This window comes from Canis lupus, chromosome 25 (genome assembly GCF_048164855.1).
Source record: "Canis lupus baileyi chromosome 25, mCanLup2.hap1, whole genome shotgun sequence".
Classification (NCBI taxonomy): Eukaryota; Metazoa; Chordata; class Mammalia; order Carnivora; family Canidae; genus Canis; species Canis lupus.
This window is the reverse complement of record NC_132862.1, coordinates 1,258,629-1,283,205: the sequence shown is the minus strand read 5'-3', so window position 1 is coordinate 1,283,205 and position 24,577 is coordinate 1,258,629. Positions and strand designations below refer to the sequence as shown.

Genomic DNA, 24,577 nt, shown 5'->3' with positions numbered 1-24,577 from the left:
CTCCCCAGCGCCCCCCCGCGCCCCGGCCCCCGCCGCCCCCGCCGCCCCGGGGGCGCTTCCTTTGTTCGCGGGAAGGGCTCGGGCGCCCCTACCCCGCGGCGGCTGCTAGGTGGCGCTGTTGCTCCACGCTGCGCGCTCCGCCCGCCGACAACTTGACCCCGCTGACGTCACGGCCGTCTGAATCATCAAGGCCATTTTCAAATCCCATTGGTCTAGCCGTCACATGGCGAGGCCCGAATGCGCGGATAATTATGGGGCTGGTGCCCCCCCGCTCCCCTCCCGCCCCTCCAGCCGCCCCTCCAGCCGCCCCCCCCCGGATGGGGGAAAAAAAAAGATGTCAGCTCCTCCGCCGTAGTATTGCTCCTTAAAAACCCCTCTCTCTGAAAATGACATGCCCTCGCAATGTGACTCCCAACTCGTTCGCGGAGCCCGGGGCCGCGCCGGGCGGAGCAGAGCGCTACGGCCGGGGCGCAGGCATGTACATGCAGCCTGGGAGTGACTTCAACTGCGGGGTGATGCGGGGCTGCGGGCTCGCGCCCTCGCTCTCCAAGAGGGACGAGGGCGGCAGCCCCAACCTCGCCCTCAACACCTACCCGTCCTACCTCTCGCAGCTGGACTCCTGGGGCGACCCCAAGGCCGCCTACCGCCTGGAGCAACCTGTTGGCAGGCCGCTGTCCTCCTGCTCCTACCCACCTAGTGTCAAGGAGGAGAATGTCTGCTGCATGTACAGCGCGGAGAAGCGGGCGAAAAGTGGCCCCGAGGCAGCCCTCTACGCCCACCCCCTGCAGGAGTCCTGCCTCGGGGAGCACGAGGTGCCCGTGCCCAGCTACTACCGCGCCAGCCCCAGCTACTCCGCGCTGGACAAGCCGCCCCACTGCGCCGGGGCCAACGACTTCGAGGCCCCCTTCGAGCCGCGGGCCAGCCTGCACCCGCGCGCCGAGCACCTGGAGTCGCCCCAGCTCGGGGGCAAAGTGAGTTTCCCCGAGACCCCCAAGTCCGACAGCCAGACCCCTAGCCCCGGGGAGATCAAGACGGAGCAGAGCCTGGCGGGCCCCAAGGGCAGCCCCCTGGAGGGCGACAAGGAGCGCGCCCGGGCGGCGGACTCCAGCCCGGACACCTCGGACAACGAGGCGAAAGGTAAGGCTGCGCGGCCCGCGGCCCCGGCCGGCTCTCCCGGGCCCGGGCGGGGCGGGGCGGGGCGGGCCGGGGGCGCGCGGAGGCCGGACGGGCCCGGGATGGATGCGCCCCAGCGCCGGGCCCCGCGCCCGGGAAGGGGAGCGGCGGCCTGGCGGGGCCGGGGCCGGGGGCCGGGGGCCGGGGGCCGGGGGCGCCGAGCCCGGGACGCTGCGCCCGCTGCGGCCGCCCGGGCTGCGCTCGCTGGGCGCGGGGCCGCGGGGGCTGCCGAGCCCGGGCGGGTCGGAGGCTTTTGCAAAAAGCTTAAAATGGCGATGCCGGGCCGGGGACGGGGGAGGCGAGGCGGGGCAGAGCGAGGATGCCGCGGGGCTGCCGGCTGCGCTCTCCCAGGTGAACGTCGCTCCCCTCGCAGCGCGGCTCGCTGCCCGGGGCTCTGGTGCGTGCGCCGCGGGCTCGGCCCGGGGCAGGGCCCGAGGAGTGGAGGTGAAGGGCTGCGGCCCGTCCTCCCTCCCCGGGCGCGGCTTGGGGCTGCCCCTGGCACAGGGCGTCTGGCGTGGTGCAAGTTTCTGGTCTCCCCCTGCTAAAGGTTGTCTTTTTTCCTTTTTCCTTTTCTGTTCCTAGTTCAATCAACAAAATGTATTTTTCCCCCATTGTTTCTCCAAAGGCAGCCCACAAATGAGTGGTTGGGCGATTTCTGTGTGCGTGGCAAGCGGTTTTCTCCCGAAAGGGAGTGTTGCGTTAGTCGGATTTATCTCACGGTGATTTTGGTTGGAGGGGGAAAGCCTGGCCAAGAGTTCAAGCTCAGGGTTCGAGATGCATCTCTGCTGCAGGAACCGGGGGCCTCCAGGACGGGTCTCTGACACCTGGAGAAAGAATGTGCCAGACACGGGAGCAGTGGAAGGGGCCTGAGGGGACCGGCTTTCCTCCGAAAAGTTGGAGCGGAAAGCATCAGCAAAAGGCCCAACTGGGAGGAGAGGAGTAAACGTGTGTCCCCACGCCCCCACCCCCGTGGCTCTGGCTGCGGGAGGCTGCTTGGAAGTGGGGCTCACTGGTTGTAGAGGCAGATGAGATCCTGAGAGCTGAGCAGACTGGGGGCGGCCTGGATCCTCAGAGTCTTGTGGCGCTTTGTATATGGATGCGGCGCACACGCATGCCTGGCGGCGACCTGTGTCACACTCACACACACGCCTCTCGCATGCTTCGCGCACACTCACGCATGCCCGCTCACACACACGCGCGCGCACTGTTTTGGCGGGCAAGGGGCAAGGACAGCGCCTTGCCCTCTTGGGTCTCCTCTGCAAAGGTGGCCTTGGCAAACCAGCCCACAGAGACCCCAGCCAGAGGAGCCCGGGGGTGTGTTCATGAGGCTCAAGGAGAGAGTGAGGTACTCACACCCACCAAGGCTTCCCTCTGGCACATGTGCGGCAGGCAGGAGGGCTTAATTTTGTGCCCTCTCCCCAGACCCTGAGCTCTGTTGGGATACAATCTTAGGGTAGGAAAAGCTGGATCCCCGCCCCACCAAAAGCAAAGTCAAGGTTAACAAGCCCACCTCCTAGCTCCAACTGCCCCCATTCCTGTAGGCTCCCCTTTCTCCCCTCCCTCCCCACTACCACCTAAGCCCTTCCACCCCAACTAATCCCTCTCAGTCAGCCTGTGCCCTTCAAGCCTCCACATCCCCCCTTACCGCCCCCCCCATACAGTGTCTCAACCAGGCCAGAGGCAAGAGGGCTTTTGGCCAGACTTCCCCATTTGTAATTTCTTCCTTCCCCCCAAACCCAATAACCCCAATAAGAAAATAAATAAGACAGGGTTAGATGTGGAGAGCCCTGAAACAATCTGGCAAGAGGCTGCAGGTGCAGAGGCAGGAGCAGAAGTAAGGACCTTCAGATCCCTTGAACTACAGCCCCAAGTTTGCATTTTTTTTCTGGTGCCTCTCGGTTCCCCAAGGGCCCCTGCCTCATTCCCCATCAAGATAAGATCCAGGAATTGGGCAGTTCCATTTGGCAAAGGGGGGAAGATAGAGCACAGAGCTATCAGCAGCCCCCTTCGCTGGGTGCCCTTCTTGGGTCTCTGGACTCTGGGGGGTTTTTTGCTAGAAAAGATGGCCAAGGTCTCTTCTGCTGCTTGAGGAGCAAAGCTGGTCCATTGCACCAAGACTGTGCACCAGGGAGAGAAGCTGTCACTAAGATAATGGGGGATACACACTGTATCTGTGGCATCTCCTTGTATGAATAGACACATGTGCACATCTGTGTGTGTGTGTGTGTACATTTGTGTAGGAGTGCGTACCTCTACAGGAATGGACGTGTACATACAGGCACACATAGCTATCTAGGCTAGATGGAGATTTCCAGGAGGCTGCATTTCCTCAGGGTATCTCTCTCCCTTGACCTTAGGTCCTATGGCTAGGGCAGTTGTCTGAGGACCCTTCAGCATGCCCCAGAGCTGTTGCCCCTGACCTCTGCTGCCTGCACGAGCAACCCTGCTTCAGCTACTCACACCTGGGGGAAATGGCCAGGAGAGGAAGAGCTGGCAACGGGAGATTGAAAGGGGCAGAGTTGCTCTGTGGCACTTCAGGTGGGAACAAGGGCTGGGGGTCTGGAACAGGGACAGCTGCAATGGCCTCTGGCCACGGGGACTAAGGCGAAGTCCCTCTGTCCCTCCGCTGCTGAGTTGAGAGGGGTCAAAGCTCTCTGGGAATTGCTCTAGGCAGCGGGGTGGACTCCGCAACCCCCTGTCTGGGGCCTGGGAAGTGCTCTTCCTTCTAGTTGGATTTTTCCAGAACTGGATTGGAACAGAGAGGAGGGAGGGCCTGGTGAGGTGGAGAGCGCCCGCCAGGGTCAGTAAGCTGAGGGAGAGTGGGAGTACTCAGAATCTGCTAGGTCAAGGTGGATTTGGGTCATTTAATTCATAAATGCTTCGGAGGCAGGAACTTTCTGTCTTCCCCCGTGGAAGCCTAGGCCATCCAAAGAAATCCTAAGAGCCCTGAGCCCCAGAGGACCCAGCAGCCAGGCCTGTGGGGCGAGAGCAGCTCCCCGTGCTCCCCCAGCCGCCCCCCCAGCAGGCTGCCAGAGGCTGCAGCGGCTGCGAGGCTTTGCCTCTTCCAGGGATACTTATGTAAATAATGTTATTTTTAACAGAGGAGATAAAGGCAGAAAACACCACAGGAAATTGGCTGACAGCAAAGAGCGGAAGGAAGAAGAGGTGCCCCTATACTAAACACCAGACGCTGGAATTGGAGAAAGAATTTCTGTTCAATATGTATTTGACGCGAGAGCGCCGCCTGGAGATTAGCAAGACCATTAACCTTACAGACAGACAAGTCAAAATCTGGTTTCAAAATCGCAGAATGAAACTCAAGAAAATGAACCGAGAGAATCGGATCCGGGAACTGACCTCCAATTTTAATTTCACCTGAGCGCGCGGCCTCCCCTCCCCCGCCCCCGCCCCCCGCTCCTTCCTTTCCCCGCCCCTCCTCCCTTTGTGCCTGGTGGTATATTTTTTTTTTTCCTCCCCGAGTATAAATGCAACGCGCCTGCAAAAAAAGGCAAAGACCTCAGACTCTCCTTCCAAGGGACCTATGGTTCGTGCCGCGAAGATGCATCCACCTAAAGCATGAGAAATGGGGTGCCGGGGCGTGGGGTGTGGTGTGCCCGCATAGATGAGGGTGGGAGTGTGGCTGGTGTGTGTGTCAACCCCTCACTCACCCACGCACTCACGCACACCATCCTGTCCTCCATGCAAAGTTAAGGTCGAATCCACCCGGTCAAGGGGGAAAAAGAGGGAAAAAAAAAAAAAGAAATCAACCAGAGAAGGTCTGTAATCTCGCAGAGCACAGTCAGGATCGCTCCTTCCTTGCTGCATTTCCTCCTTAGCATAATAGACGTTTTGGAAAGTTCGGCTAGTGTTTATGTGTTTGTCGTAGCGCCCAGCGCCTCCACCAAACCCTCTCCGTGTCTTTACCTCCCAGTCGCTCTGAGAATCTGCTTGAAGTCTCGTATTTGTACTGCTTTCTGCTTTTCTCCCATCCTCCCAGCAGCCCCCACATCCCCCCCGCCACTGACACCTCAGAAATTCCATCCAGAGGAATACAAAAAAAAATTTAAAAATTAAAGCTAGAACATAGTGAAGCAAAGACAGACTGCCCCCCCCCCCCGCCAAATATCACCCTGTCCCTGTCTGGGAGTTGTGTTATTTAAAGATATTCTGTATGTTGTATCTTTTGCATGTAGCTTCCTTAATGGAGAAGAAAATCCTAATAAATTTCCAGAATCGTAATCCTCAAATGGGTGGTTTTTTGTTTTCAAGTGTTTTTTAGCAACACCCCCACCCCAAAAGAGGCTGAGTGTGTGGATGTGTGTGTTTTGTGTTTGACTCATCTCCTAGAGCCTTTCTAGAATGTCTCTTGGCGGGTTTAATGTAAGTGAGAGACCATAACGTTGATTTAAATATTATCCAGGTGACCACAATAAGTCAAGGTCATAAAACAGTAATGTCAGGACGGTCTTGGTGCGCGCGAGAGGTGGATTTTATGATCTGCAAATATAATGTGGTGCTGCAGTAAAAGATGCATTTAAAGGTGACTGGAGGAGGGAAGAGGCAGAGAGCAAACTGCAATCTTGAGGAGCAGACGGATCTGATTGCCTGGGGTGCTGGGCCAGGCGCACCCCACCGCTGCCGGGGGAACCCCAAGAGCCCCCCACCTATCCAAAGAGAGGAATAAACTTAACCGCCGGAGGGGGACGAGGAGCCCAGCCACCCCCCCTCGACAGCAGCAGCAGAAGCACAGGCAGAGGCAGGAGGAGGAGGCGGCGACAAGGTAAGAGAAGCGGTTTCTTGTTCTTCTCTTGGCGCTGGAGTGGGGACTGGCGGCGTCCCCAGGTGCCCGGCGTGCAGCGGGCACGACGGGGACGAAGGTGTTGCGGGCATCCGGGCTTGCCGAGAGCCCAGGCTCGCCTCGTGGCCGCTCGAAGCGGAGGGCAGTGGCCGGGAGCTCCCGCTCCTCCCCTCCCCGACCCGCGGCCGTGGGCTTCGGCGGTTAAAGGGGTAAATTGGTGGTTTTTGGCTTCTTTCTCTCCGCGGGCACTTAGGGTCGCCTCGAGGTCGACACATGGATGTAGATGTGGCTCAGTCTGGTCGTCTGCTGGGGGAAGCAGAGGGAGGGTAGGCTCGGGGAGGGCTGGAGCTGGGGGCTTAGGTTTCCTGCTCTGTGCTGGTTTGGATGCGAGCCTTGTTCAGGCTCTCGGTCCCCACGCTCCCTGGCCGTGGGGCTTTGCCAGGCAAGTGGCCTGATTGGAAGAGGCTCTGGAGCTCGGGCGCCGTGGGTCGGCCACCCATAGAGGCAGGGAAGCCGAGCAGAGCTGCGAGAGGGAGAGGCTCAGAGGGGACCCAGGAGGAGGGCACGGGAGAGCCAGCTGGGCGAGCCGGGGGACCCAGCTCAAGAGTGGAAGGGCGCTCCGGCTTCCCCCAGGGCCAGGGCCGGAGGCAGGGGAATAGCTCCGCTGCGGGGCGGGGGGCGGGGCGGGGGTTTGGCGGCTGGAGGTCCCATTTCACCAGAGTTTCCCTGAGCAATGTGCTCAGACCAGAGGCTGAGGAGGCAGTCAGAGCCCCCTACCCACCCAGCCACCCAAAGTCTACTCTGGTCCTTAGGGAGGTTGTGGGGGCGGAAAGGGGGACGGGGCTGAATTTCTTCCTTCCGCAACCCCCTTCCCTTCTCCTCCCGATAGATGCAAAGCCGAATCTCCCGCCCTGCTCGCTCAGCTGATCTGTGGCTTAGGTAGTTTCATGTTGTTGGGATTGAGTTTTGAACTCGGCAACAAGAAACTGCCTGAGTTACATCAGTCGGTTTTCGTCGAGGGCCCCAACCCACCTACCCCGCTCCTTCCCTCCCCAGGGGCACTGCCCCTTGGCCGGCCTCCTCCCAGATAGGGCAAAATGGGTACAGACTGAGGAGGGCAAGCTGTGCGTGGGGCCGCAGGACAAGTCTGGGGAGCCCCGCTTTATACTGTCCACTCCTCAGCCTGTCCCAGTCCCCGTGACTGAGGGAGAGGAGTTGTTCCCGCAGCTATTGTTTCCTGGACCCAGCTGATGGAGACAGACAAAGAAAGTCTAGCCAATTCCAAGGAAATTGAGGAATTGGAGTAAGAGGTGGCCTGGTGGGCCCGCTCAGTTGGGCAGCAGGGTGGGGCAGGATCAGTAAGAGAGAGAAGAGCTCGGGGCGAGAAGCGAGTCTCTGAAGGGGCCAGCTTTTCTCACCTGCCACCTCCAGAGACAAAAATCTGCCCCCAGTCGGCTGGGGCTGGAGTGGTCCCTTAGAAAAGTGGGGTGCCTGGGGGGCTCCCGAGAGTCAGGGAACTCTGAGTGCCAGCTCAGCCACCTCCCCTTCCCTTTCTACAGCTCCATCCCCGCAAGAAGGGCAGATTTAGCGTGTTAGTAGGTTAGAGGAGAGCCATCAAGTCCAAGTAGACCCCCCCCCCACCCTACTGGGAAGCGTCAGGGCAGGAACCTGGCTCCAGCCTCTGTCTAGCTGTCTGTGGCCCGTAGGCCTGGGTCTGTGGTGTCTGTGGCTGTCAGGCAGCTGCTGGTGCTCGCGCTGTGTGGAAGTGTCTGGGTGAACGGAGGCTGCCAGCGCCCACCATTACCATATTGTTGGGAAGGCTGGTGGCTGTGCCAGGGGGAGGAGGGGAGCGTAATGGAGTAAAGGAGGATCTGAGCAATGTGAAACTTTGCAAAGCGTCTTCGCCTCCTTTCCCCACCTGGTTCCTCAGTTCTGGCCCTGGTTGCTCGAGAGAAGGCTCTCAAAAGAGGCTTCTCTCCCTGCGGAGAAAAATGGGAGGGGGGCCGGGGAGAATGGGGAGATACACCCCTGTTCTCGGGGAGACTGGGAAAGAGAAAGCCAAAAGGAGAAGGACTGGCTCTTGGTTCTCTTACTTTGGAATTATTATGAATATTAAAGCGTTATAAACTTTGAGAGGGGAACAAAATTATGTCCCTGTACCAAAATAGATACACGGAGTTCTATGACTGGGGGGGTGGGAGATATAGCTAACCTTGGAGACGAGTGGGGGTCTCTGTTTCTATATCTCTGTCTCCTCCAGACTCTCTCAAATCCCCAGTATATTTTTACGTGCGTTCTTCGTGTATTTCTCTCTCTCTCTCTCTCTCTCTCTCACAAAGAGATTTCTTTTGACCCCAAGGAGGCTAGCAGAGAAAATGGGAATAGAGACTTTGTTCTCCCTAGCTGAATTTGTTAGTCTGTCTTTCTGTCTAACCGCCCCCTCCCCAGCCTTTCGTGGGGGAAAATAATCCCTTCCCTTGAAGGGAAGTGCTCCAACCTCTCCATGGCTCCCGGGGAAATAGGGAGGTTTTCAGAGAGGGAGGCCAGCTGGTGCGAAGCAGGCAGGGGCTCCCCTGGTTTGGGAGCCCCTCGCCGCCGTCTCTGAGTTCTCAAGCTGTCAGAAGCACAGGGCCAGTTGAAGTGAAGGGAGTCCCAGGCAGGGGCGGGGTGCTCAGGAGTGCCTGGCTGGAGAGAGTGTCCCTGATGGGCCGAAATTCACCAATGAACGACTTTTGCGCTCTGGGTCTCTCTCTGCCCCCATTTCCGTTTTAAAGTCGGTGGGCTTAGGGGAGGGTGGCCACAGAGCCACGAGTCTGGGGTGTCCCCCTCCCCAGATCCCGGGGAATGGGGTGAGTTCTCATCGGGCCAAGGTGAGGGCCAGTCTGGTGGCCAGAGTCCACCCTGGGGCCCTGGGACCGTAGATGATGGCTAAGGCGACGGTGATTATTTATTCGCTTCGCTGGAAGGGAGTCTTCAGAAGAAACAGCGTGAAGAGGAGGGAAAAAATTATCTCTCTCGTCTGCGGATATTAAGATGGATTTTTATTTCTTAAAGGACCCTCCCCGCCGAGAGCGCATAAGCGTAAACTTAATATATGCTCCGCAGCCCAACTCCAGAAATCGCAATAAAAGTTAAAACCTCCCCTACTGGTTTTTTTTAATTATGATATGGGAAAGAGGAGCAGGATTTATAGAGCTGAACTCCCGGCGTGTGAGTGTTTAAGACTTGCGGGAGCCGGAGGACGAGGCAGGCGAGAGCTCGCCAAGGAGAGCCTCGGGCTCCGAGACGGCTCGCGGGCGGCGGGGGCTCCGGCCGGCCCGGCGAGCCTCCGCGGCCTCCCCGGCGGGACCCCGGCTCCCTCCTGCCCGGCCCACGGCCTTGCCTCGGCTCGGAGACGCAGCCTTTCCCGGGAACAGGTGAAGGGCAGCGGCGGCTGGGGCCTGGGGGCTGCGGGGGGGCCCCGGCTTTGTGTGTGCGGGGCCCGGGCAGGGGCGCGCGGGGCGCGCGGGGGTGTCGGCCGGCGGGAGCGCGGACCGGGAGGATCGCGTGTGGACTTGGGCCGCGGCGGAGCAGGGCGCGCTCCGGGGCCAGGCGGGCGGCGAGGCGGGCAACCGGATGTGCAGCCGCGAGCGAGGGCCTCGGGGTCCGCTTGGCGTGTGCGCGGCCGGGCGCGGCGGCCCCAGCGTGGAGCGCGCGGGGCGCGGGGAGGCAGCAGGCCCCGCACCCCTCGCCCCTGCGGCGTCCGCGCGGAGCCGGCCCGCGGTCGGAGCCCGCAAAGTGGGCGCGGGTGGGGGTCTTCCTTCCTTGCTTTTCCGCCCCGGAGCTCCTCGTCTCTGTGTGTCTCTCTCTTTCGGAGATACCTGGATTTGGTCCAGAACAGGTTGCCCGCGGGAGGGCCCCGCGAGCGGCAGCGCGAGGGAGGGAGAGAGGGAGGGAGGGCGAGAAGGAGGGAGGGAGGGAGGGAAGGAGGGCGGGCAGCGGCGGCTGCGGTGGCCGCGGCTTCCCTCCCCCGGCGGCCGCCCTGCATCTGTGGCCGTGGGGAGCCGAGGAGCAGGTAACGGCGGCGCTTCCGAGGCGGGACTGGACCGCGCCGGAGGCACCGAGGCTGCCGGGCTGCGCCCAGCCCCGGGGGCGCGAAGGTAGGGAGGCCGGCGCCGGCCGCGGGGAGGCCCGGGGTGTTGAACCTGTATTTGATTTTCCGCTCGCACTCGCGCTGCCAGCCTGTCTGCGTCCGGGCTGCGACGCCCCACACCCTTGGCTCTGGGCGGGGGCCCTGGCGCTCGGGGCTCTCGGCGGCCTGTGCGCTCCGGGCCGCGGGGTCCCGGCCGCGCGCCCCCGGGGCGCTCCCGGGGCCGCTGGAGGCCGGCGCCCCGCTCGCCTCCGCCCGCGCGGGGTCCCGGGGCGCCCCGGGGCCGCGGCCAGACAGCCCCGGGCCGGCGGGGAGGGCGGGGAGGACGGGGGGGCGGCCCGCCGCCCGCGCCCCGGGCTGCACTTCGGGCGCGCATTGTGTCTCGGTTCGCCACCTCGGCTCCGTCGGCCCGGCCGCCAAAGTCACCGCAGATTTCCCGGCGACGCGCTCGGCACACAAAGGCCAGGTGGCCGGGCGCGCGGCGCGGGGCGGCCCGGGGCCCGCGAGCACCCCGCGCGGGGCCGCCGCCTCCCGGCCACTCCCCGGGCTGGGCCAGCGGGGCGGGCCGGGGCGCCGGAAGTAGCCCCGCTGGCGGCGGGCGAGCAGGCCGTGGCGTTGGGAGGGCCACGTTCACAGGCCGCGGGGCCCGCCGCCGCCCGGGGCCCGGTACCCACCTGGGGGGCGTCCGCGGTCCCCTCGCGGCGGCCCGGGCGGCGCAGCCTCTGCGCGCAGCGCAGGCCCAGGCCGGGACGAGTCGCGGGTGGGTGCGTTTCCCCAACAAAGAGGCATCGGGAGCGAGAAGGGGGGAAAGTAGCGGGGACCCGGGGAGGGGGCGGGACGGGGAGAGGGCAGCGGAGGGGTGAAGCGAGCCCGTTGCAGGGGAGAAGGAAAATGAAAGCAAACGGAGCGCGGCCTGCTCGGCCGGCGCGGGCGGTGCTGGTGCAGCCGAGCCGGAGCGGGCTCCCCTCCCGCCTGCGCCGCGGGGGCGCCGGGAAAGCCTGTTTTAAATTTAATCCGAACTTGACGGTGTGGATTGAACCGGAGGGAATTTAAATCACTGAGAGGGAGGCCGCAGGGCGAGGGGAGGGGACGCCTCTAACCTGTCTGTCTGTCTGTCTGTCCTTCCCGGGGTGCTGCTAGCTGGGTTGTGGTGGTAGCTGGGCGGGTCTGAGGTGCTGCAGTGAGGGTGCCCCTCCCCCGTGGGGGGCTCTCCTGTGCCCAGTGAATTCTTTTGGGGGGTCGGAGGCAGGCTCTGAGAACCGGAGCGAAGGCAGGGCTGCTGGCTGAAGCTGGGGTTTCCCCCCCTCGCCAACAGGGACTCCCAGTGTCCTCCAGGGCCTGGGGTTGGCCCCACCGGTGCCGAGGAAGATGGAAGGGAGTGCTGGGGTGGGGTGGGGGGGGCGGGGAGGGAGTCTGGGAATCCGGCAGGAGGATCAGCAGGAGTGGATGAACCTGGAAAGACCAGCCCCTGCATCCTTTATGCTCCTAGGTCTGGAGGCCTGGATTTGGGGTGGGGGGGGAGCCTGAAGTTCAGCTTCAGAGCCCTGACCTGCCACCCCTCCTCCCCCACATGCAGAGCCAAGGGGTACAGCCCACATGCAGCTGTGAGGCCCCGGGGACCTGGGCCTGGTGAACTCAGGGACTCCCAGCCTCTTCCAGCCCCCCTCCTCGCGGCTGCTGCTCTGTGCAGGGCCTAGGCAAACCCGGGCCCTGGTGGGGAGGGGGCTGTGGGCGAGGCCTGCTTCCTGATCCACAGCTGTGTCTGTGCCTGAGTGGGGAGGGTCTGAGTTCGCGCTCTGGAACCAAGGCGACAATCTCCCCTCAGTTTCACGGGGACTTTGACGGCAGCAGGGAGCCGGGGCCGGATCGGCCGCCCGCTGCCGCCGCCTGTGCTGCGTGGGCAGGGAGGGTGGGCAGGCAGCTGGGGAGTCCCAGAGGAGGAAGTGGCCACCGGGGCCAGGAGAGGAAGGGGCTTCTGCTTGCGGCCCGGTGTCAGAGGGGCTCTCCCGGAATGCAGAGGCCCACGGGGAAGGGTCCTCAGGGGCGCCTTTCTTCTAGGAAAACTGAGGTCGGGGCAGATGGGCCCTGTGCACTGGCGAAGACGCCAGAGGAGGAGCGGGCGTGAGACCTCCTGCTTCCTCCTCGGGTCTCCCTGGCTCCCTGACTAGAGCGTGGCTCAGCCCCCGGACGCAGCCGGGGTGGCTGCCTGGGCCGAGACGGGGCTCTGCATCCTCCGGAGGCCCAGTGTGCCCACCCCGGCGGGTCGCCCGGGAGGGGCCGGAGAGGAGGCCTCTTCCTCCTTTGTGTCCGGACAGAAGTGGCCGCCGCGCCCGAGCCGGTCCCGCGGCAAAGGCCGGCAGCCAGCGGGCTGCACAATGCCACGGCTGCTCCCGGCGCGCCCCTGCCCCGTCCGCGTCCCCGGCCTGTCGGCCTGTCGCCGCCCTTCCTCCCTCTCCTCCCCGCACGCCTTCCTCTCCCTGCTCGCCCATCTCTTTTCCTCTTGCCCCCTCTTTCCTTTAATTCTCCCCTCTCCTTTTCTTTTTATCTCGATCCTCCGTTTTCTTCTCTCTTTCCCTCCTTCCTTCCTCTCCATGGGCCTGGCGCCGTGTCTCAGTTGTTGTGTCTCAGGCTCAGTCTCTCTCAGGCTCTGTCCCCTGGTGTCCTCTAGGTCTCTGTCTGGCCCCGGGCCCGCTGAAGGCTACACGTCTCTGCTCACTGCTGCCAGCAGCCGCCCAGGAGCCAGGCGGGGTCCCCCAGCCGCCAGGGCTGGGGGAGGTGCTGGTGGTGCTGGGGGTGCTGGAGAAAGCCTCGGCAGGGGGACGGGAGGGAAGCTCCTGCCTTTTCCTTGAACTAGTGAGGGCGAATATCTGATTGACAGCTAACCCGACTCCATCAAGGCCAAAGAGATATTCTGTTTCTTGCTGTAATTTGGATTTTCCACACCAGTCCTGTCCGGGGGAGGGGAAGACAATCAGAGCTGAGGGCGAGGAGGCTGAGGCCCCGGGTCGTCTCTCCCCAGCCGGGCACTTCTCACACACCCCCGTGCGCGTCGAAATCCCAGCCCCGCTAGACCGAAAGGGAAAGAACCGGAGAGGGGGAGGAGCAGGGACTGGGGAGGGGACCTGGAAAGATGGGGCCAGTGCTGCGGACTGCACATCTACCCTCCCCCGCCCTGCCAACTTTCCTCCCCCCCTGCACCACAACACACATGATGCACTCTCTGGGACACCTCTCTCTAGCCCTTCTGCACACCTCGGAGGAGGCAGGTCGACAGAGGTGCGGGGGAGCACCATCCTCCACCCCCACCCCCAGCGTTTGGTCCCCTCCTGGGGACAGGAGTGGGAAAGCAGGGCAGGCGGCTCCTGTCTGGGAACCCTTGTCCTTCCCTGCTGCCTCAGAACCTGTGTCTCAGCCTCAGCTCCAGCCTATTTCCCAGAGCACAAGCTGGGACTCTTCTGTCCTGACCCTGAAATTGCATCCCCTGCTTCAGACTCACTCTGCCGTGCCTGGGGTGCATCGTGTCTCTGGGGGACACCACCTGCCCTTCTCTCTACCCCCCAGCCATCCTCCCTGCCCCCTCTCCTGCACCCACACTGGCAATTTCCTGCTTGCCCAAAGCCCACCTTTCCTAACCCTCCATGGGGCAGTCTGACCGGAAGCAGGGGGCCGGGGGACAGACCCCCAAATTCAAGGAGGAGGGTAGCAACCAACTTATTGGGGGGGGGAGGAATCCAAGTTGTCTGATCTTCCCTACAATCACACTGCCCCCTCCGGAATTCCTGCGTCCGACCCCAAAGAAATGGCTTTCTCCCATCCCTCGGTTGCTCTTTTCCCGTTCCAAAAACAGCCTACAATTTTATTTAATGAAAGACACATTTATGAACAATCAAATGATCCTCATAAAAATTTTATTGAAGGACGTAAAAACAAGCTACTTGCCCACGACCGAGGTCGCTCTCTCTGTCTCTCTCTCTTGCCTTGCCCGCGCTCACCCTGGCTCTCTGCAGACAGAGCCCTGGAGTGACTTCTTTTTTTTGGGGGGGGGGCGCGGGGTGTCGCAGAGATGGAGTTGGGGGGCAAAGGAGGGCGAGCAGGAAGACGGGATGGGGACGCCCCAGTGAACTTGTGCTGGTCTCTCCTCCACTGCTCCAAGCTGGCAAAGAAAGATAAATAGATACAGACAATAAATTTAAAATAAAGGAGCGTGCGTATCTGTGCCAAAGCAAAGAGAGGGCTTCTGATGATGAAGGTGTGTGAGGTCCCGGGGTCCCACCCCTCCCACGCGCAGACCCCCTTCCCCAGGCTGCCCTGCCCCGGATTCGGGGGGCCGAGTTGGCCAGTGGCAGGAGGACGCTCCCCTTTCCCTCCTTCCCTCCCTCCACCCCAGCTTCCCCAGTCCCCTCCCACCCTCCCTCCCTCGCTGCTGCTGCTCCTGGAAGAAATACATACATACACAGTATTTAAAAACGCATTTTTAAAAGCCACGTTCCGAACTGACAATCGCTGATCTCGGCTCGCGCGGAGACTGCGGGCGCGTCGGGCCGACAGAGACGGATTACGTCAAGAAATAGTTCCTCCACCTACCTCGGCCTCTCCGCCCCTGCGGGCTGCGGCGCGCGGCTCGGCCCCGGGGGTCCGGGCGCCCTGGCCTCGGGGGCCCGCAGCGCCGCCCCGCCCCGCCGGCGAGCGCTCGGGGGCGCGGGGCGCAGGGGTGCGGGAGGCCCTGCGCGTGCGGGCGGGCAGGGGCAGGGGCAGGGGCAGGGGTGCGGGCGGGGAGGGCCGGGCTGTCCTGAGCTGGGGGGGGGGGGGTGCCCGGCGCGCTGGGTCCGCGGCTCCGGACCCCCAGGAAAACGCAGGGGTCGCGGGGATCAGCAGAGAGAAGGGGGTGGGAGAAGGCAGGAGAAGGGAAGAGGGGAAAAAAAAAAAAAAAAAGGCAAGAAAAAAAAAAAAAAAAAAAAGCCCCTGCGCATTGATCCGCGCCGTATTTTTGGGTAAATACGATCACGTGGGGGCCGGGGAGCCAATGAGCTGCGGGGAAAAGGCTGGAAAAATAATTACCTGCCTTGATTGTTCTGTGAGCAGATAAAAAGTACATATACAGTTCATACAATAATCTTATGTATGTAAAACCCCGTTACGATGTCGGCGACGGGGCCCATCAGTAACTATTACGTGGACTCGCTCATCTCCCACGACAATGAGGAGCTGCTAGCGTCCAGGTTCCCGGCCACCGGGGCTCACCCCGCCGCCGCCAGACCCAGCGGCTTGGTGCCCGACTGTAGCGACTTTCCGTCCTGTAGCTTCGCGCCCAAGCCCGCGGTGTTCAGCACGTCGTGGGCGCCCGTGCCCTCGCAGTCGTCCGTGGTGTACCACCCGTACGGCCCCCAGCCCCACCTCGGCGCCGACGCGCGCTACATGCGGACTTGGCTCGAGCCGCTGTCGGGCGCCGTCTCCTTCCCCAGCTTCCCGGCCGGCGGCCGCCCCTACGCGCTCAAGCCGGACGCCTACCCCGGGCGCCGCGCCGACTGCGGCCCGGGCGACGGCCGCAGCTACCCGGACTACATGTACGGCTCGCCCGGGGAGCTGCGCGACCGCGCCCCGCAGGCGCTGCCCTCGCCCGAGGCGGACGCCCTCGCCGGCAGCAAGCACAAAGAGGAGAAGGCCGACCTGGACCCCAGTAAGTTGGGAGCAATCGCCCTTTACAACCGGCGCGGGCGGGCGGGGCTGGGGGCGGGGGGGAGCCGGATTACAGCCCCTCGCGGCCGCGGCGGCGCAGGGAGCGCGGGAGAGCGGGGGCGAGCGCTCCATAAAAGCGAATTACCTCGGGGGAGCCCGGGGAGCCAGGCTGGGAGAGGGCCGAGGGGGGCCCGTCCCCGGAGCTGCTTTGATGAGGCCCCCCCTGCGCGCGCACACTCCACCCCCAGCCCAGGCTGCCCCCTTTTCTTTTTTTTTCTTTTTCTTTTCTTTTTTTTTTTTTTCCTTTATCATTATTATTATTTATTTATTTATCTTGGCTCAGTCCCTACTTTCCTAGAAATGCAGACAAGGAGATGAGGAAGGGGATGGAGCGGATGGGGATGGGGATGGAGATGGAGATGGCATGGAGATGGGGAAGGGGCAGGGGTGAGGGTCATTTCACGCTTTGAGATGGGATTAGGGGAGAAACGAGGAGGAGGACACTGGGGACACAGAGGAAATACCCCAGGGAGAGAGATCACCCCTGCCTCCCCGCCTGCCAGCGTGGGAGGGGGGTGGTAGGTTCTGGCCCCACTAGGGATCCATGACACAGAAGGTGCCTTGCCTGGACTTCTTCTCCTCCCCACCCCTCAGGAGCACTAGGTGAGGGGGTCTGCGGGGATTTCACAGCCTGGGAACTTGGGAGAGATCAGGACTTGCAGAGTTGGGGAAGAGAAGTGGGGTCCCAGTCTCCTTAAACTTGAGAGCCCTCTTCTGAGGGTCTGCAGGAAAGAGGGTTGAGAACCGGGCTCAGGGATGAGGACTGGAGGAGGAGAGTCACATCCTCAGATTAGGGAATTATATATATGTATGTATATACACACACACAGACACACACACACACACACACTCCCATCAAGGAGACTGGAGCCTTCTGAGTATTGCAAAGAAGGGCAGGGGTAGGTTGGGGGGGGGCAGGTGGGAGCTGCTGGGCCAGAGAAAGGGGAGAGAAGGGGAACCAGCAGGGGAGGGGGTGCAGCCCCTGAGTGTGAGGAAGTGTCTGGGGGAGTCCCAGGAGGGGGCTGCAGGAAATCCTTTCCTGCAGCCCCATAAGGGGCCAGGGCCTAATTATACCCCTCTGAAGGCTTCCCTCCTTGCCCTCAGCTACTCCCATAAACCTGAAATTGGAGGCTTGGCTCCTGCAAAGCCTGTCCTGGGGCTGGCAGGAGGGGGGCACTGGGAGCCAAACAGGGAGGCTCAGATATGGGGGAGCCTGTCCCAAGGCCAGCAGCTCTCTAGGGAGAGGAGAAAGGCTTTCCCCATCCTAGCATCACTCTGAGAATTCGCCTCAGCAGGGTTGAACTCCGAGAGGGAGCGGAGACGGGCGCTGCAGAGGGTAGTGAGGGGCTCAGGGACTCTCAGGGTCAGGAAACAGATCTGCTGAAATTTCAGGACTTGGTCGTGGGCAGGGAGGATGGGAGGGGGCAGAGGAGGAGGGAAGTGGGGAGGAGAGAGACCTCGCTATAAAAATAAAAAACAAGAGAGAGAAGCGTTTATGGGCCTATGAAACGGTTGGGAATTTGGACTTTTTATGAGCATATTCTCGAATTACTACTCTTGAAGCTGACGACCAGACTGTAGGGGCTTTGATAGCTTTGATTTCCTAGAGTTTGAGGTGCTAGGAATGGAAGAGGGGGAAGATGGGGAGGGGGCAGCAGGCAAGAGGAGTCAGGGAGAAAATTGCAAAAGCAAAACGTGTCCAAATTCAGGTTCACTCATTGCATCTGGGGCGCCTGGCTCAGCCTGGGGGTAGGGGTGGCGGTGGGGGGGGTCCTGGGCTGGAAAGGGGGCTCCACTGACCCCTGCCTGTGTTTGGCCCTCCAGGCAACCCCGTGGCCAACTGGATCCACGCCCGATCCACGAGGAAGAAGCGCTGCCCTTACACCAAGTACCAGACGCTGGAACTGGAGAAGGAGTTTCTCTTCAATATGTATTTAACCAGGGACCGTCGGTACGAGGTGGCCCGGGTTCTCAACCTCACCGAGCGGCAGGTCAAAATCTGGTTTCAGAACCGGAGGATGAAGATGAAAAAGATGAATAAAGAGAAGACCGACAAGGAGCAATCCTAAACCCTGCCCCAGCCTGCTGCCTCGGCACAGCCAAGGGAAAAACAAAAAACCCCACAAAAATACCCCAACCCAGGCGGGAGAGAGCACGAAAAGGAAAGGAAAAGAGCAAGAGAGAGAAAAGCCAATCAGCTTAAAAAGAAAAAAAAAAAAAAGGAAGGGGAAAAGGAAAACTCTTGCAATTGGGGAGGGTTCAGTGTTGAGAAATTGGTGTTTTAGAGTTAGTTCTACCCAGCAAGGAGGAGGAGGAGGAGGAGGAGGAAGAAGAGGAGGAGGAGGAGGAGAGAGAAACCGCGTTCTCTTCTCCCAGCGCGACTGAAATAAATAACACACACAAATGTGATTTTTCCCCTCCTTTCTTCAGAGAAGCCAGTACTTGAATCGCTATATTTCTATTTTTTTTTTCTGTATCGTATTTGATCCGGGCCGTCCCTCCCCGGGCCTGGGGTGCTCCGCGTGCAGATTTTGTACACACACACACAAAAGCAAAGACACCCACACATACACAATAACAATTGCCAGCCCAGGAGCTGAGGGCCGAGGGCCCGGACGGTGCCGAGGCCGGGTCGGCGCAGGCCGGCGCCTCGGGCGGGCGTGTACATAGCAGTGTCTCTCCTCATCCCCAGCCGCCGTCCTGTAACGTGCTTCTGTTTGTTATGGTAGAGCAGCTCTGTGTTAATATATCGAAGTCACTTAAAAAACCAGAAACCCAACCGCATCCAGTTCTCGTTATTTCTCCTCCCTGTGGCTCCCAGGCTGCTGTCGTGGAGGAGGCAAGTGCTCAGATCCTTTGGGGAAAGCCGGGGCCAGGGAAGGGGCTCCCTCGGCCTCCTCGGAAGGGCAAGTGCCTGCCGCCGCTCTCCAGGCAGCGTGGGGTGGGCGTGAGGGCTCCAGGGGTGGGGTGGAGGCTGCTGAGGCCCGGTCGCAGCCTGTGTCTGCCGGGGCGGCTGCCTGAGAGCTTCCTGGTAGCTCGTTGGAGTCCAGGGGGGTGGGGGCATGGCATGAATGGTTTTCCCTGGCTGTAATTAATTGTAATAATTTATGAGTACACGAGATCGGAGGGAAGAGATAGGTGAAGATGAAAGTTGGGTGCTGGGTGAGGGCCCGGGCTGGATTCTTGCCTGCCTGCATTGGTGCTTCGAGGGATGGCTGGGAGGGAGGGAGGGAGTGCGGTGAGCGGTGAGTGGTGAGGAAGAAGGCTGAGCAGGCCTCAGGGAGCAGAAGAGTCTCTGGGGACTGTGTTCCGAGTAAAGGAAGGGGGAGAGGGACAGAGAGAGGAAGGTAGAGGGAAGGGGAGAAGGAAGCAGGGAGAGGAGGAAGAAGAAGGAAGGAAGGGAGAGGGAGGAAGGAGAAAGATGGCAAAAGCAGTACAATCCTCATTAGGTTTAGTTTCAACTTCTCTGTGCATTCTCAGCTTTTCTCTTCGCTCTCCTCCTAGTTCTCTTTTCTCCTCCGCCCCCCTCTCTCTCTGTCTCTCTCTGTCTCTCTCTCTGTCTCTCTCCCTGTCTGGTATTTAGTTTGCATGTTGGTTTGGGGGTAACAGGGTGATGCTTGCTGAGTGGCTGCAGCCTTTCTGGGGGATGACATGGCCAAGGCCTAAGGCAGCTGGTCAGGGATTAGCCCAGAGTGGGGTGTTCCCTGGCGGTGGTGGGACCCCAGGCTCAAGGGTAGGGGCCGCGTGTGTGCCACAGCCCGTTGGTCAGTTGCACTGCACCCCGAGCGCCTGCCCCAGCCCCGGCAGTTTTCATCCGCTAATCAGAAGCAGACACAAGCTGCTGGGTATGCCTCGGCCCGGCGCCCCCTTTCTCGGAAATCCCCCAATCTGGAAACTATTAAACTCAGACGGCTTGAAATATAGCGCTTTAATATCTCAGGCTGCCCATTCTGGCGAGGGATGCAGGGTGTTGTTCTGAGTACTTGGGGAATACCACCGTAAAAGAAAATAACTGGGGATCCCAGTCTTTCTGGAGCTTCCTCCATCGCATGGCCTTCCAGGATTGGTGAGGCACTTGGAGGGACCAGCCCCTTCCCCATCATTTGAATCTCCTACCCCCTCCTTCCATTCAGCAGGCCAATTTCGGGGGCTAGAGGAAGGCTGGAAGGCAGGGACGTTTTGCTGGGATGATCTTTGAGGGGGACGGTCAAAAGTCGCAAACACTGGTTTTCCCAGTGGCTGAAGCACCTTCTCCTCTTGCCCACTGCAGAGACCTCCTCCCTGATTCCAGAAGCAGTTGTTTTCTTGGCCCTTTCGCAAGGTGCTTTGCCAGTACTTTATTCTCTTTTCTCGGTCCTCACACACCCCACCCCCTTGGCCATTTTGCTCTCCTGGGGCCCTGGCCTCAGTTCCGCTCCAGGACCCATTCCCCCCCGGGTCCTGACTGCCTCCTGACTGCGGGGACTCAGGCTTTTCTCCCAGCCCAGGCTCCGAGGCGGCGTTTCCGGGCTTCTACCCCGCCCCTGCTCCAAGGCCCTGTCGCCTCCCCTTGTCCATCAGCGCGGCCTGCTTCCTGCAGCCGCCCGCCCGCCCGCCCAAGCCGGCCCTGCTTGGGGCAGGAAGGAGGGCCGCAGAGCTCGGGGCTCCAAGGGCCCTGGCGAGAGCGTGGGATCCAGAACAGGCCCACCCGGCCCCAGCCCACTGTTCGGTTCCAGCTCAGCCTCCGGCCTGCAGGTCAGGATTGGATTCCATTTTTTATTTATTACAATTTGTGAACTAAAACCACAACACAGCACACATCCCGAGAAAGAAACGAAAGCTGGGGTGGGGTGGGGAGAGGGGCTAGCAAACGCCCTCCTGCCCTAATCTTCCCTCCCACCTCTCCTCTGCTCCTTTGTCAGAATCACAAAACCCTAAAGGTTGTTCCACTTGGGAAGGCAGCGGATAGGTACATTTCCGCAGCCCCGAAATGCCACTTTTATGGCGCTGTTTGTCTCCCTACGCTGGATTCTGAATGGGGCTGAACAAAACAGCAGCGCGGAGCTGGCTAGACGTCTGGGCTTAATTGTTTTATGGTTTAAATAAGGTGGACACTCTTTCCTTTGAAATCGGATTATAGGAATGTTTTGTCTATGGCCCACGGAGAACAGGACCTCACTGGCTGGGAGAGAGAGGTGGAGAGAGAGAGAGAGAGTGCGTGAGTGAGAGAGAGAGAGGGAGAGAGAGAGGGATGGGCTACAAACCAGGGGGCCAACAGTCGGGAGAAGTCAGAGTCCCACCCCAAAGTCCTGCAGACGGCGGAATAGGCGGTGCGGAGCCAGCGGCAGGGTAAGAGGAGCGAGGAGTTTAGGGTGCGCGCCGCGGGTGGAGGCCTCGGGAGCCTCGGGGCGTGCATCTGCTTGAGCTGAGGTGTTCCGAGCCCAGAAATGCGCCTGAGTAGGGGGCAGATCGCGGCAGCTCCTTGGCACAGCGTCTCTCGATGCGGGAAGGGAGGGTGACAAAAAGAGAAAAGAGCGTGAAACCGTTGACAAGGCTTATCTGGAGACCTTGGGAAGCTAAAAGGACGGCGGTCCCCGGGGGAGCTCCCTACTGGGGACCCCCCCCCCGTGGCGCGCCCGCTTGGAGACTCCTGCCTCTGACCTCCCACCTTGGGGGCCAAGGCGGGGACCTGCTCGCCCCGGCCGCGGGCCCTGGCGGGGCCGCGCTGCGTGGGGGCGAGCGGACGCGAGGTGGCGCTGTTGCTCAATGTTAGAGGCGGCGGCGGGGCCCGGGCGGCCCGGCCGCGCTGACATCGGAGGCCGGCGCCCGCGAGCCGCCGAGGAGGCCCCGCGCCCGGCCCGGCCCGGCCCGGCCCGCCGCTGCGAGCAAAGCCATCCTCTCACCTGCGAGGTGCAAACAAATCGCGCGTGGCGGCGGGACACGGGCCCCGGCTCGGGCCGCAGGCTCCAGGGGCTCGGGAGCGCGGGCGTCGAAACCCGCCGCTGGCGAAGGCGATAAGGAAGGCGATAAGCGCCGAGCAGGCCGCGCGTGATTGACACAAGAAGGCAGGATGACCCGGACAGACGAACCGAAATCCGTGGTACCGAGGAGGGCGGAGCAGGCCCGGGGAGGCCGGGGACGCCCCGGCGAGGGTGGCTGCTCGGGGTTCCTCCATCTCCAAGCTCCCGGAGCCGCATCAACCAGACACGTGGAAAAGAAAAAAAAATAATCATAATCATAATCATGAAAAGGAGAATCAAATGAAAAAAAAAAAAAAAAACAAGAAAAGGCAAGGGACACCCTTCCCAAAACAAAACAAACAAAAAAAGGAGGGGGGGGAAATCGAGTCCAGCCGGGGGATTCAGGACTGGTGGGCTCTCAGAGCAGACGGTGGTGGCGGCACACTCGGGACAGTCGCATTCCAAGACACAAAGGCCTGTAAGAATAGCTCTGTGGCAGGGTTTTCGCTGGACCATAAAATGTCGAGATATCCCCCCCACACACACCCTCTAAAAGATAAGGCGCAGGCCCCACAGCGGGTCTGGCCTGCCGAGCCTCCTCTTTCCAGGCAGGGAAGGGAAAATATTTATGACAGTCCCCAGTGACCCAGATGCTGGGAGCCCAGAGCCTATCGGGTTCAGCTTGGTACTCTGAGCAGAGGAGGATCAGAGAAGGCAGGGGCTGGAAGCAAGGCTGGAGCCTGCTGTGCTGGTGGAGGAGGCCCCCTCCCCCCCCCACATGCCCCCCCCAGCTGTCCTGGACCCCAGGGAGGCCTGCAGCCCTGGCTCAGCCCTCCTCTGGCCCTCCCCTCCTGCTGCTCCAGGGCCAGAGTTCTGGACGTTGCAGAGTTTGGGCAGACCCTAAGTCAGGTGGAGGTGGCTTCCTCCAAATTCAAGGGATCCTGGAAGTGTCTTTTGCTGAGGCACCCTTGAATCTCCTTTGTGAATTTGACTGACAGGGGCCATTTTCCCAGAGATTATTTAGATGATATAGGGACTGGGCATGGGCGGGGGCAGGGGGGTGGTGTTGTTCTACACCATACTTTCCTGCCCTGCCATTCCTTCATCCATCCCCAGGGCTGGGCTCCTGATGGGGAAGGAAAGATCTGGTTTTCTAACAGCCTCCTTCCTCATCCAAACCTGAAAGCCCAGGATGTGGAAAGAAAATAGGCAGCAAAATTTTTCGTGATGCAAAAAGCTAAAGACGCAGGCGTGTCCGTCAGGTATTATTTCCCTGCGTGCCTGGGTGCACGGTGCCCGTGAGGGGAGAGGGGTGCTTCCAGGCGTGCATGACAGTTGGGGGAGTCTGCATGCGACGCCATCTCAGGGTGGAAGGTAGCCCATCCAGGACGTGTGTATCCTGAATGTGCCCCACTACTGCCCTGTGTGTAACGGCCTCAGCCACCGTGGAAGGGGAGGACCGGAAAAAATCATTCTCTAATTCCTCTTTCTCATTCGTATGCACACAGCACACGTAGTATTCACAGCTCCCTCACTTTCTCCTTTTTCCCTCTGTCTGTGTTAAGCCCCACATAACCGTGCACACTTATGGCCAGAGAAGGGTGTTGATGGACTGAGGTTCTTTTATCCGTTAGAATTACCTTGAATTCACCTAGTCTCTCGGGGATGGGCGAGGAACCCCCTAGAGAAACTGTGGGTAAATATTTAAAGAGTGTCTGTTGACAGTTCCCATCCACATCCCGGCCTGGGCAGCCTGCCTGGGGAAGCAGGGGGTGCGGCGGAGCCAAGGGGCCCCTCCAGGCCCAGCTGGCATTTCCTATGGGGTTAGAGTACGCGGGGACGAGTAAGAGGCCTGCTGCAGATAGGAATAGTCTCCGAGAGGGAGCAGCCCGGATCAGCCCAGCCAAAGGCCGGGGACCCGCCGGCTGCCCTGTCCTCTGTCCCCATCCACTGCTTTGCTGTCAGCACCCCTGGCCAAGCTTGGAGGCAGGAGCCGGTGTGTGAAGGGGCGTGTGAGCGCCCCCACCTCCGCCCGCCTCCTCTGCCCATAGCAGGCAGGCACCGAGTCTTAGGGGTGGGGGCAGGAGGGGCAGGAGACCCCCGGAGGGCTGCAGGGAGGGGGGCTGCTGTGCTGCTGCGCTCGCCCCTTGGGAGTCCCAGACCTGAGGACCCCCTGGGGAGCCCATCTCTGGGGATAGGGGCCCTGCTCCGGCACGCCCGGCGGCGGGGGAGGGGGAGGGGGAGGGGGAGGGTCTCGTACCTGTTGAGGTAACCTGAGTTGACCCGCGGGCTCAGGTGTCTGGGTCCGAGGGCAGGCGAGGCGGGAGGGGGCTGGGGAGAGGCACCTTGGGCTGTGAGCGCGCACCTTGGAGAGGCCGCCCCCGCCCGAGCCGGGGCTGGCTCCCCCCACACCACACCCCCGCCCTCGCGCCCTCCCCTCCCCTCCCCTTCCTCGCGGTCCCCCAGCCCTGAACCCCTCAAGCCCCGCCGGCTCTGCCTCTCCCTCTCCCTCTCCCTCTCCCTCTCGCTCTCGCTCTCGCTCTCGCTCGCTCTCCCTCCTCTCCCTCTCCCTCTCTCTCTCCCTCTCGCCTGTCTTCATGTCGTGGATTGATGAACGCGAATCGCGTGTAAGCGCCGCCGCCGCCGGAGCCGGAGGAATTCGCCCGGGCTGTTAGAGCGAGGCGCCAAGTGCGGGAGCGCGAGCTGCACGCCGAGCCCGGAGCGCAGCGCGGCCCGCGGAGCCCAGCCCGGTGCGGGGCGCGGAGGGCGCGGAGGGCGCGGGGGGCGCGGGGGCGCGGGCGC

At 61.5% G+C, this 24,577-nt stretch overlaps 4 protein-coding genes across 6 annotated transcripts in view; 3 read left to right on the top strand and 1 right to left on the bottom strand.

The window, feature by feature from the left end:
* The first annotated feature begins 290 nt into the window (after positions 1-290).
* Positions 291-24,577, top strand: part of HOXC10 (homeobox C10) — a 106,728-nt gene continuing 82,441 nt past the window's right edge. Inside the window, exons 1-2 of the mRNA XM_072797666.1 lie at positions 291-1,137; positions 4,275-5,953. Coding sequence (XP_072653767.1) covers positions 387-1,137; positions 4,275-4,552 — 1,029 coding nt within the window. The 5' untranslated portion in view covers positions 291-386 and the 3' untranslated portion in view covers positions 4,553-5,953. The remainder of the gene's footprint in view (positions 1,138-4,274; positions 5,954-24,577) is intronic.
* The window catches only part of HOXC4 (homeobox C4), a 59,785-nt gene continuing 45,164 nt past the window's right edge, over positions 9,957-24,577 (top strand). The window contains exon 1 of one of the 2 annotated variants that reach the window (XM_072797665.1): positions 9,957-10,110. The gene's annotated coding sequence lies outside the window, so the exon portion shown is untranslated. The remainder of the gene's footprint in view (positions 10,111-24,577) is intronic. The other variant, XM_072797661.1, reaches the window with a different exon arrangement.
* Positions 14,928-18,620, top strand: HOXC9 (homeobox C9). The gene is made up of 2 exons (XM_072797667.1): positions 14,928-15,777; positions 17,661-18,620. Exons 1-2 carry the CDS (start codon positions 15,240-15,242, stop codon positions 17,903-17,905), a joined length of 783 nt encoding a protein of 260 aa, XP_072653768.1. The 5' UTR covers positions 14,928-15,239; the 3' UTR covers positions 17,906-18,620.
* LOC140616983 (uncharacterized) lies at positions 20,572-24,526 on the bottom strand. 2 transcript variants are annotated; one of them, XR_012017275.1, is made up of 3 exons: positions 24,036-24,526; positions 21,719-22,251; positions 20,572-21,309 (listed from the first exon to the last, which is right to left on the bottom strand). XR_012017275.1 is itself a non-coding variant. In XM_072797658.1 (3 exons), exons 1-3 carry the CDS (start codon positions 24,372-24,374, stop codon positions 20,950-20,952), a joined length of 978 nt encoding a protein of 325 aa, XP_072653759.1. In that variant the 5' UTR covers positions 24,375-24,526; the 3' UTR covers positions 20,572-20,949. The 2 variants fall into 2 exon arrangements, 1 of the variants encoding a protein (XP_072653759.1); XM_072797658.1 differs by having other exon boundaries at positions 21,719-21,997.